This window comes from Chiloscyllium plagiosum, unplaced genomic scaffold, assembly GCF_037043375.1.
Source record: "Chiloscyllium plagiosum isolate Xiang-an unplaced genomic scaffold, Cpla_swu_hap1 HiC_scaffold_17, whole genome shotgun sequence".
NCBI lineage: Eukaryota > Metazoa > Chordata > Chondrichthyes > Orectolobiformes > Hemiscylliidae > Chiloscyllium > Chiloscyllium plagiosum.
Genome location: NW_028270155.1, coordinates 28,733,624 through 28,746,466, shown reverse-complemented (window position 1 = coordinate 28,746,466; position 12,843 = coordinate 28,733,624). Strand labels below are relative to the sequence as shown.

The 12,843-nt window shown below is 40.1% G+C and overlaps 2 protein-coding genes across 3 annotated transcripts in view; one reads left to right on the top strand and one right to left on the bottom strand.

Moving 5' to 3' along the window:
• The window catches only part of pmfbp1 (polyamine modulated factor 1 binding protein 1), a 791,959-nt gene that overhangs the window by 594,192 nt on the left and 184,924 nt on the right, over positions 1–12,843 (bottom strand). For both annotated transcript variants that reach the window (XM_087995767.1, XM_087995768.1), the window contains exon 6: positions 9,848–9,915. In XM_087995767.1, the coding sequence (XP_087851893.1) occupies positions 9,848–9,915 (68 nt within the window). The remainder of the gene's footprint in view (positions 1–9,847; positions 9,916–12,843) is intronic.
• The window catches only part of LOC122558288 (uncharacterized), a 250,518-nt gene continuing 246,430 nt past the window's right edge, over positions 8,756–12,843 (top strand). The window contains exon 1 of the mRNA XM_087995769.1: positions 8,756–11,798. Coding sequence (XP_087851895.1) covers positions 11,727–11,798 — 72 coding nt within the window. The 5' untranslated portion in view covers positions 8,756–11,726. The remainder of the gene's footprint in view (positions 11,799–12,843) is intronic.

Here is a 12,843-nt window from a genome sequence, read left to right as displayed (position 1 = left end):
CTCATCAGCACCACACTCTTCGACTCTGATCAGCACCAGACCTCGACTCTGATCAGCGCCACACCCTTCCATTCTGATCAGCGCAACACTCTTCGACACTGATCAGCACCATACCCTTGGACTCTCATCAGCACCACACTCTTTGACTCTGTTCAGCAGCACTCTCTTCAATTCTCATCAGCACCACCCTCTTCGACTCTCATCAGCACCATTGAATTCGACTCTGATCAGCACCACATTTTTCGACTCTGATCAGCGCCACACTCTTCGACTCTCATCAGCACCACTCTCTTCGACTCTGATCAGCACCACATTTTTCGACTGTGATCAGCACCACACTCTTCGACTCTGATCAGCACCACACTCTTCGAGTCTGATCAGCACCACACACTTCGACTCTAATCAGCACCACACCGGTCGACTCTGATCAGCACCACACTCTTCGACTCTCATCAGCACCACACTCTTCGACTCTGATCAGCACCACACTCTTCGACTCTGATCAGCACCACACTCTTCGACTCTCATCAGCACCACACTCTTCGAGTCTGATCAGCACCACACACTTCGACTCTGATCAGCACCACACCCGTCGACTCTGATCAGCACCACACTCTTCGACTCTCATCAGCACCATACCCTTTGACTCTCATCAGCATCATACCCTTCAACTCTGATCAGTGCCACACTCTTTGACTCTGATCAGCACTTCTGTCTTCGACTCTCAACAGCACCACACACTTCGACTCTGATCAGCACCATACCCTTCGACTCTGATCAGCACCATACCCTTCGACTCTGATCAGCACCACACTTTTCGACTCTGATCAGCACCATACCCTTCGACTCTGATCAGCACCATACCCTTCGACTCTGATCAGTGCCACACTCTTCCACTCACATCACCACCCTATCCTTCGACTCTGATCTGCGCCACACTCTTCAACTCTGATCAGCACCACACTCTTCGACTCTGATCAGCACCACTCTCTTCGACTCTGATCAGCACTATTCTCTTCGACTCTGATCAGCACCATACCCTTCGACTCTGATCAGTACCACTCTCTTCGACTCTGATCAGCACCACACTCTTCGACTCTGATCAGCGCTGCAGTCTTTGACTCTGATCAGCACCACTCTCTTCAACTCTGATCAGCACCACACTCTTCAAATCTGATCAGCACCATACCCTTCGACTCTGGTGAGCACCACACTCTTCGACTCTCTTCGACACTGATCAGTACCACTCTCTTCGCCTCTCATCAGCGCCACACTTTTCGACTCTGATCAGCACCATACCCTTCGACTCTGATCAGTGCCACAATGTTCGACTCTGATCAGTCCCACACTTTTCAACTCTCATCAGCACCATACTCTTCAAATCTGATCAACACCATACGCTTCGACACAGATCAGCACCACTCTCTTCGACTCTGATCAGCACCACACTCTTCGACTCTGATCAGCGCCACACTCTTCGACTCTGATCAGCACCATACCCTTCAACTCTGATCAGCACCACGCTCTTCAACTCTCATCAGCACCACACAGTTCGACTCTGATCAGCACTACACTCTTCGACTCTGGTCAGCACCACTCTCTTCGACTCTCATCAGCACCATACCCTTTGACTCTCATCAGCATCATACCCTTCAACTCTGATCAGTGCCACACTCTTTGACTCTGATCAGCACTTCTGTCTTCGACTCTCAACAGCACCACACACTTCGACTCTGATCAGCACCATACCCTTCGACTCTGATCAGCACCATACCCTTCGACTCTGATCAGCACCACACTATTCGACTCTGATCAGCACCATACCCTTCGACTCTGATCAGCACCATATCCTTCGACTCTGATCAGTGCCACACTCTTCCACTCACATCACCACCCTATCCTTCGACTCTGATCAGCGCCACACTCTTCAACTCTGATCAGCACCACACTCTTCGACTCTGATCAGCACCACTCTCTTCGACTCTGATCAGCACTATTCTCATCGACTCTGATCAGCACCATACCAGCACCACACTCTTCAAATCTGATCAGCACCATACGCTTCGACACTGATCAGCGCCACATTCTTCGACTCTGATCAGCGCCACACTCTTCGACTCTGATCAGCGCCACACCCTTCGACTCTGATCAGCACCACACACTTCGACTCTGATCAGCACCACACTTTTCGACTCTGATCAGCACCATACCCTTCGACTCTGATCAGCACCATACCCTTCGACTCTGATCAGTGCCACACTCTTCCACTCACATCACCACCCTATCCTTCGACTCTGATCAGCGCCACACTCTTCGACTCTGATCAGCACCAGACCCTTCGACTCTGATCAGTGCCACACTCTTCCACTCACATCACCACCCTATCCTTCGACTCTGATCAGCACCACACTCTTCGACTCTGATCAGCACCATACCCTTCGACTCTGATCAGCACCATACCCTTCGACTCTGATCAGTGCCACACTCTTCCACTCACATCACCACCTATCCTTCGACTCTGATCAGCGCCACACTCTTCGACTCTGATCAGCACCAGACCCTTCGACTCTGATCAGTGCCACACTCTTCCACTCACATCACCACCCTATCCTTCGACTCTGATCAGCGCCACACTCTTCGACTCTGATCAGCACCAGACCCTTCGACTCTGATCAGTGCCACACTCTTCCACTCACATCACCACCCTATCCTTCGACTCTGATCAGCGCCACACTCTTCGACTCTGATCAGCATCACACTCTTCAATTCTGATCAGCACTATTCTCTTCGACTCTGATCAGCACCACACCAGCACCACACTCTTCAACTCTGATCAGCACCATACGCTTCGACACTGATCAGCACCACTCTCTTCGACTCTGATCAGCACCATACTCTTCAACTCTGATCAGCAGCATACGCTTCGACACTGATCAGCACCACACTCTTCGACTCTGATCAGCGCCACACTCTTCGACTCTGATCAGCACCACACGCTTCGAATCTGATCAGCACCATACCCTTCGACTCTGATCAGCACCATACCCTTCGACTCTCATCAGCACCACACTCTCTGACACTGATCAGCACCACGCTCTTCGACTCTGATCAGCACCACACTCTTCAACTGTGATCAGCACCACACTCTTCGACACTGATCTGCACCACGCTCTTCGACTCCAGCAACACACTCTTTGACTTCTTAAAATTGCCTCAGCACAGGCAGTTGTCTGAAGGCCATGGGTTATAAACTAACTCCACAACTACTGAATCACAGTGTAGCAGTCATGGATCATGGATCTAATAGCCTTATCTACACAGAAGGGAGACAGAGGAACAGAAGCTGGGTCCTGAAGGCAAAAAAAAGGGGAAAATCAGGAAAGCCAATTCCTAATATTTATAGGGAAAATGTAGAAATCAGTGATGCAGGATCATGCTCTTTGATTTCAATTGTGACAAATTAAATCCTATAAAGGAGCAGTACACAAAAGCTACAGAAAGCCTTTCAATGAAATCTGTATCTAGTTATTAAAGTCAGAAGCTTTTGGACAAATACAAAGGAGGGCACAGAAACCTACCAGAATTTCACATGCAAAAGAGAAAGGACTCCTAACGATTCCAAAGAGTGAGGAAAGAAGGTTAGCACACTCCAGAACACTGGATGCTTACACTCACTACTGAAGGGAGAACTGAGGACTTCCTATGTAGAGCAGGACAAATTCCAAGATAATAGCTCAGGGACTAACTGGAGATGTCATTGAGGTCTATTGGTTAAAATTCACCTAAAGAGTGAATTTTAAAGAGTCAGGTTATTAGGAAATAACCTCATAAGGTGGACAACAAAATATCCAGAAAGTCCAGAGAGGTTGAGCAGGTTAAACAGTTTCAACCAGAAGCTTGTAAAGTTGAAGCTAGCCAAAAAAGAAAGTATAGAAACTCTTTAGGGGCCAATATCTTCACTGAAAGTTAAAACAGCTCAGATAATGCCCACAGGATCAAACAAGAATTAGGGAAATCCCCAAGTCGACCATCAGGTAGTGAGCGAAGTGCTTCACCTAATATAAGAACCTAAGAGAAGTCACTGCATAAGTAGGAGGGCTGAAGAAGCCAAGCACAGTAAGTGGAAAGAGGGAAAGAAGGGCATCATTCATGGCTATTAGTATAGAGTTCCTGACTAAAACTGCTAAACTACCATGAAAATGGTCACCATAATTTTACAAAATGGCTCCCAGAAGTCACATGATGACTTTCGGAGATTGAGCTGGTATTGGGACTGGATTCCTATCTCAGGAAGAAAGCACAAGATACCTTCTTGAAATCCAACAAATTTTCCAAGGGTAAACAAAACTCCCTGATAATGATTCCCCTGGAGGTGAGAATAGCTTGTACTTTCAATTGCAACCTGATACTGAGAACTATTCAAACTAATAGCTGAAACATTTAAAAGCTAATTACCTTAGCTAAAAGAAATTAGATGAATCTGTTTCCTAATTTAGAAACGTTATGCAACAGATTTGGCATAACTTGAGTTTTGATCACTATAAAGCAGACTGTGAGGTATTATTTCAGCTAAATCTTCAAGAACAGCTCTGAGAATCGTCATTACTGAGTGAAGATTTTCAGCAGGGAGACAGAGGAAGGCAACCTGATAAAGTATTGCTGTGCTGAACCAGGCAACCAAGGGCCACAGCCTGCATTACTGTAAATACGAAACAAAGCAAACAGCATCAGCAGTGCTTGTTATATTCTTAATGTTTTGGTATAAAATTCATATTTTTGCTGGATTTTCTTCAGTACTTTAAAACCTTCCTTAATCTATTAGCCCTAATCGTCAGAATTTTCTTAATGCATGCTACTTATAATGTGACTCATGCTACTGAGGAAATCTCATTTTGCTTTAGCAACAGTTATAACTTCACGCAGGGAGCAGTCAATATTGCTTGTGACATTCAATGAAACCCAGTTGCGATAGCTTTAATTCATTAAAAAATGCATACAATTACTGACCTGATAACATGGACATGAAAGTAGAAAGTTTTCTCAACAATGTCAGTGAGCCAGTAAGGTACAAATTCAAAGGAATATCATGAAAACAATAAAACTGAGTAGATTGAAGGACAAGTTTTCCTTCCATTTTATATAAAATAAATTATTATATTCAAGCCTGTTCTGCCAGTAAATAAGATCTGATCTGATTGTAACCTCAATTCTGCATTTAAACCTACTGTTGATTATCTTTCACCTGCTTGAGTATCAACAATTTATTTACTTCTGTTTCGAAGATTCCAAGGACTCCATGATCCACTGAGGAAAAAAAAATCATTTTTAAATGAATGATCCTTTTATATCAGTGATCTATTGAATGTAAAAGTTAAGCAATATACTGCTGGAAATTAGAAATTAAGACAGAAAATGTATATACTAACAGCATCTGTAGAGAAAGGAAGAGTTAATTTTTTCATCATGTAATATTTAATTTGGTTGCAAACATGTTGTAGGATCTTAATAATGGACATGTTAGAATGACAATTTTTCATATAAAATTTCAGCAAATAAAATGAAATGTCTTTAAATTTTCACTAGAAGTTCAATGAAGTTTCTTACTTACATCACATAAAATCTCATGCTACTATTTTGCAAACTAAATTCAACACAAATATGCACATTACCAATAATAAATGGTGCAATTTCAGCTATTATGTTTTGGTTTTCAATGCCAACTGAACCAATGTACTAGGAAACGCCCACATTGTCATCCTCTCATCATCATGACACCCAGTGCCAACAGCAGTATAAAACAAGCAGAAAACCACACCGGAAAAACCATCCGAGGCAAAGAAATGCTTTCTAATTTGGGGTTTAAGGGACCTCATATCAATTTTTACATACAAGTTGACATTGATCATCAATAAAAATAAAGCTTTGATGTGAAGGGGTGAACAAATATTTTAAAGTATAATGGAAAATGAAATTTATTGAAACATTTAAACCTTTGATAAAGATTTAAAATAGTTTAAAATAAATATGATTTTTTTTTCAAAATAAAGTGAAATGAAGTTAATTATAACAAGTAATATTTGACACAGAATGGTAATTAATTTTGTGTGGAAAACTCTCACTGATTCATTTTATAAACTTATAATTTAGTATCAATGACAAAAAAATGACAAAAATAACAAAGTAGTGTTAAGTTCCAAAACAGTATGTTAATAAAGCCACCTATGCTCTGGAGAAGAAAGTAGCTATACTTTTGACTTCATCCAAAATTGCTAATATGAAGAAAAAAAGATTCAAATTTCTAAGTGACTGAGATGGAAATTAGAATATCTGCAGCTGAATCAGAAGCAAAGAGTGGAACCTTCTGACTTTAGAAGGTGTCATCTATCCTGCCTGAAAGACTGTGGAGCCACCCACACTGACTCTCAGAAGGAAGACCATCACACCTTCTGTCTATGATACACAAGAGGTCACCAAGTGGCCTTCATCCAGAATCCTGTCCCTGGGGTTGGAAATCCTTTCCAACAGGAGCTGACTGTCAATCAGAGGCCTGCAGCTCCAGTGTTGGAGGCATCACACCTAGGCCACTTTAGGGGTTAGTGAACTCTATTGCTATGGTAGTGGAGTCACATGTAGGTCAGTCCATACGATGTTGGCAGATTTCCTTTCCTAAAGCACATTAGGAATCTATGGCAATTGACAGAGCTGCCATCTATGGCTGCCATCAAACTTTTTTTTTGCCGAATTCAAATTTCATCATTTTCCATGTTGGGATTGGAACCCATGTCCCCAGAACATTAGCCTGGGGTTCTGGCTTATTGTTTAAGTGTTATTGCCATTACGTAAACCACCTCCCCTAAGTAGATTGCCATGGCAACTTCAAGGAACACAACACTAGATTCCAAGGTCAAAGGCAGGTGATTTGTCGAGATTGGAGTTTCCAGCAGTGGGGACCATGGGGAGATTGGGGCAGTAGGTTTGGAAACAAGGATTCTCTGTTGCCAATCCTATACTCAATGTATGTGACATCGATGAGGAACTGAGCACTTTTGATCAAACCCAAGCCCCAAGCTGACAAGGAGGCACAATCTTTTTCCTTCCGGGAAGGTGCCTGTCGGCAGGCCTGCTTGCAACTGGGTTATTCCCAGCAGCAGGAGATGAAGGCCCTTAAGTGTTCATCAATTATCACTTACGATGTCAACTAGCAGTGGAGTAGGAAAGTCAGGCAAGAATCTATCTACACAGAACTTAATTCAGGTGGAGGAGGAAAGGCATCAGAGGTTTGGGTACAACCTGTTCCCTGCCTAATTTCTGCCTTCTACCTCACTGCCTCAAGGGTCAGAAGATTCTATCCAAAATATGAAGGCACAAGTTCAGTAAAGAAATCAGAACCTGGAATTGAATAGTGGTGAGAGCGACAGAATCCTCCAAGATGCCCAACTCTTCCTATTTGCCCTCAAAATGCTTGTATGGAAAATAAATTTCAAACTTTTTCATTTTACCATCACAACTAAAGATGAAAAAATAAATTTTGTTTTTAATACAAAGCTAGTTGTCTTGCATTAGGTTGAATACATTTTTAAAATCTCAAATTTTCCATAAATGCTTGTTAGAAGTTCTCTTATATACAGTATTTTTGTAGTAACCTTTAAGACAGTAGTCCATTTTAATTCTTAAACAAATCTCATCCTAAAAATTATAATATACAGTACTTCTAAGGACTACGTTTATTGTCGTTGCTTGATATTTCAAGCATTAAATTATTTGAAAAAAGCAATTCCAATTTAATACAAGTGTATTCCAACGGTTTGAAAGTGACAAAACCTTTGGATGCTTTGGAAATGTATACTTGAGTTTAAAAACTAATTTAGAAAGATATTAGTCCAGTATTTGTCTTGTAATAATGTATTTAAATTACTTACCTTTAAAAAAAATCTATTTTTATAAAATACCAGATTTTAATTTTGAATTCTGCAGTCTCATTTTGTAACTATTGTAATAGTTTCAGGCAGATGCAGCTAGATCTAAATTATGCAACTCATTTACATATTCTAGTCGTAGGATACATGCAAATGAAGGTCGTTTACATAATGGATTCCTGTCATTGCTACCGCTCCTTTCTTTACGTCCTATTCAGCAAGCTTTGATATCACAAACCAAGTTCTTTTTACTGAAAAAGGATTTTATTTTATACAACATGCCTCCGATTTGTGAAGTAAATTCCTTCAGTAACAATCAGAAATTATCTAAGTGAAGCAGGTATCTATACTCCAGCTTTTCATTTCTTTCTTTTTTCCTTAATTGCAGGAAATAACTTTGCCTTAATGAGGTACTTTATGTAGATTAAGCACCTGAGCCAATTAGTTAGCTCTGACCTTGTCTTGCAAAGAAGGTTACAGAAGAGTAGTATTTAAAAATTTTAAAGGCTCTCCCCTTTGCCTCATCTTTTCAAATGTTAGGTAAAACGGCATGCTGATAATTACTTAATCAAATATGACAGAAGGGACTAATTTACTGATTACAATAAAGCCCGAGGGTGATATGACAAAAATTTCTCTACAACTTCATTTCAGCTTTCATTTAAGTAGGCTTTGAGTATTTATAACAAAATATCCTTGCAACATATTGTCGCAGATGAGACTGTAAAGCGTCGTCTCCCATCAGCTATAGTCCAATAAGCAGCCGATGCTGTTCCTGCTGCTGCTGCGGGCTTCCCTGCGCCAGCACGGCAGTTATGCCAAGCTATTGGTGTGTTTACCCTTTGGGAATGTTAACTATAATTCTTCAGCTTTTAAAATCAATTAACCCTTATGTTAATTAGTGTCAAGTCTATAGAAAGCCGCGCAAATGGCAAGAGCTGGCACACTGCCATCCATTCACTGGCAGCGCCACAGCTCTCTTGATAACAGCGGGTATGTTAGGGCCCGTATGTACGTCTGTCAGAACTGTTGAGCCAAGGGAGATTATCCAGACCCCTACAGCAAACACGAAGTCATATCTGAAGGCGCAACTGGCAGGATTACCATGCGCTCCACTGTAAATCCTTCCTCAGAGGACATGTTTCAAGTTGAAAACAAGGATGTGTGCATGAATGTGTTTAATCATCTTTTGCTTGGCCGTGCAGAAGCGACTGCGGATACTTTCCCCCCTTCGAAGACAAAAGCCGCCATGCCATCGACTGTCTTTTCGAAGGATGCCAGGAAATGAAAAAAACAGTAGTAACGACATGGTGCCAGGGGCAATATGGCCAACTGTCAAAGCATGAGCCAGTGTTTTGTTCGATGTCGACTTGTTTTCTATTCAACTTCATTTACAAAAACAATACCAACAAAAAAACAAAGGAACTATTTTGGAGTAACGCTTTCAATCCGATGCCATGGGGAATGACAGTGAACTAAGCGTACATGTCTGCATGGTACTGCCACTTGACGAGGAGAAAAACAAGGATTTGTGTAAAAATTATGCCTTGCATCTTACAAAAATGGGAATAAAGGCGATTTTGGTGCTCACATTCTTACTGACAAGACTTTGGAGATTTACTGTTTAATCTGGAGTGTGTTTTTAACCATCAATTGACCCAGGTACACAAGGAAAATAAAAATCATACTCTTGCAGCAGGCAGGCTGCCTGAGATTTATCTGCATTCAGTGCTATCACCAGGGAGATGAATGGGCCGATCTGTAGCCTTTTACAAGATCCACTATGGGAATGAAGGAGGAGGGATGCCACAGAGACGTGTACAAACTTGAAGTGCGAAGGTTTAAAGGTGCTACTTGGATAAATTCTGCAGTACATTGAATGGGAAAATGAAATGTTTCTCTCTATCTGGGAGGGAGTGCCTTTTACTTACGGTGGAAGTGTTGCCGTGGATCCCAAAAGGTGTTCAGTTGGCATCGCACGCAGCGTTACCGATGAGAGCTGAAAACAAAAGGGACAAAAAGTACAAAAGATATTTTGAAAATAATTACGTATGGATTTTACAAAATGACAAGAAAGAGCAATATAATGGAATACTTCTGCAACTTCCTCAAGTGCCACACATAGGATGCAAATTGTATACACACTGCCGATTCAACCTGCTGGTGATGGATTTTAACCTGGCATCTTCTGGGCAATTTAAAATGAGTTCTGGATTTATCATTTAATGTACGTTCTCATTTTCAAGTACGTGCTTATGAATGTAAACGGAGGAGATTTTTTGTTAACAAGGTGTTTGTGCTGTGGAAAGAATCTACGAGGGTTTGACTGGAATACAATGGCAGCGGCGCCTGTGAAAACCGACGTTCAGGGGAAAAAAGCTCTCTGCAGAGGGATAACGTTAAATGGGTCACAGGCTCTACCAGCTGCTAGGTTCCATACGCCGCAATCAAAGTGAATGTTCTAAAATTATTACAGTCAAACAGTCATGTGGTGGCAGTTAACGTCCCCAGTGTTTAATCATCTTACAGTAGAATGGTTTTATGCATATTTCATTTGCATATCATTAAGCTGGTTAAGCATGGGGTATTCAGAGTGGGATGAATACAATGTGAGTCTCATATGATCCATATCAGAGAAGCTACTCTGCTCAATTGACTGTCTGCATTTTTCTCCTCTTTTAATCCGCTGACTTTGTTATATCTGAAACACAGTGGCTGGAAATCATTGTGGATTCCTACTTTTATTATGACAGCGTTTTGAAAAAAATTATATTCAAAATGATACGGCAAGGGAGATTTAAAGAACCACGGATCGCTTTAATGCGGAAATGTTACTGAACAGGAAAATTGTCCTAATAATTTCCTAATTTCTGTGAAAATAGAAACTTTTTCTTAATAATTAAAAAGCAGAGTGTCAGAAATAAAGATTAGGTAAAATTGTGGAACACCAGCCCGCAACGCTTGTCTGTAATCAAGAGACTACATGCGTCAACTATTTCTGCACAAATTAACGTGCATCTAATTTTGATAGCCACTATTAAACCATTAATGTGATTAATCAATTATTTCAGTCTGAAAGCCTATTATGCGTACACGACAGATACAGTGGGGTCTTTGTCACTTTCATACATGAATAACATAGTAATCGCAGGCCTTTGTGTATTTTCTCAATGGTTTAATTCATTCACCCCAACATTGCCTAGTTCTGGCAGATAATCAAAATTACTTCCTGGGAAAACTATAAAGACAATTAAGCATGGAAATCTGTTGCTGATGTACAACACATGAATTCATTTGGAAATTAGGCCGCTTTGTTCTTTCCTTCGCTCTCGCTTTTGTTGTTAATATTAATATTCAAATGAGATACATCGTGACTCTACTGTACAATTAGCTGGCAAAAAAAGCCACACACTGCTGACTGCGACATTTTGTGTAGTGAACATGCAGATGTCGCTGTTGTTCTTTACATGGGTATAATAATATGCAAAATAGTGAGCATCACTTGGATACAAAATAATTTAAATTTTATTTCAAGAAGTCTCTGCCTTTCTTCTGGAGGAATGAGCTTGTAAATGTAGCTCGAGTCAAATGGTGTAGGAATTCTGGAGAATTTGCTATGGAATTATAAACATAATGGCATAAGTTACAGTCATTCATCTATTGTCATCCTGAATAGTACCAATTCAACTGCTTTTGAATGGATTTATCAATATGGATAACCTTTTTTTCCATTTCTGAATTTTCGATGTACTTTACATACATAACTGAATTACAGAGAACTCTCTCCAACGGCTTACACTAATTTACCCAATGGATATTATCACTCAGTCACTGATGACTTTAACACGTTGGTATTCAGGGCACCTGTTTTCACTGCTATTGGTAAGATGGTACATATTTATATGCATGCACTGACTTTGCGTCTTTGTTGACTGTCAAATTCTGTGCAATTGAAAAGTTAGCACTTGAAACCTTAATGGCAACTACATTTGCTAGTGCTGAGCAATATTTGGAATGCTTCTGATTAATATAAAAGAGGCCTGCATATTTAATGAATGGTTTTTCAACAAGAGCAATCTGTAAGTGTCTTTAATGATGGCATTTTGCACCATGAGAAATAGCTTCTAAATTTTTTTATGCAATTATACTGTTGGCAATCTATAACTCAGAGTTCTATTCACCATTACCATGAAATAAATGAAAGCAATTACTTTTATCAAAATATTTTAGTGAGGATTTTAAAAATACTAATATGAGAAAAATGTACATTAGGTTGCTTTTTGAATTCAAAATGTACTATAAGAAATTATTAACGTCAAATATATAACCAATGAAAATTACTTGTGAGGCTTGCAGACAAACAGTATGGCTCTCATTTTAAAAGCATTTGTTTAAAAAGAACTGTCAGAAATCTTGAGCAAAATACAGGATTTTGACCTACTACAAGTTATTACAGTCAAAAACTGAGCAAATTTGTTTAATGAAATTGCTGTTTCCACAACATAGCATTTCGCTATGAACTACCATATATTAAAAAAGATAATTTAAAATCATAATAAATGTTCAGTTAGCACAATATTTTAAAATACAATTAAAACTTCCTGTAAAGTAAATTGTTTTATATGGTACAAATGCTTTCTAAATAGAAATGGCGCAGCATATTGGAAAACGAAAGCGAATACTCCACAACTGAAAATGCTGAAAATACAGACATGTGTTAGCATTCAAGAAAAAGGAAAAAAAAGAAATTAATTGTTTTTGAAGAATTTCAGAAAAATAATTATAATAGAAATTTGAATTTGTCTCCTTTCAAGTGCTGATTGATTTGATGTAAGTATTCTGCTGGAAAATGATATCTTAGTTTTTCCATGGTATTGAATCCACAGAAGTTTTATGACATTGTTGCTCAGAGATATCTTTTATCTTA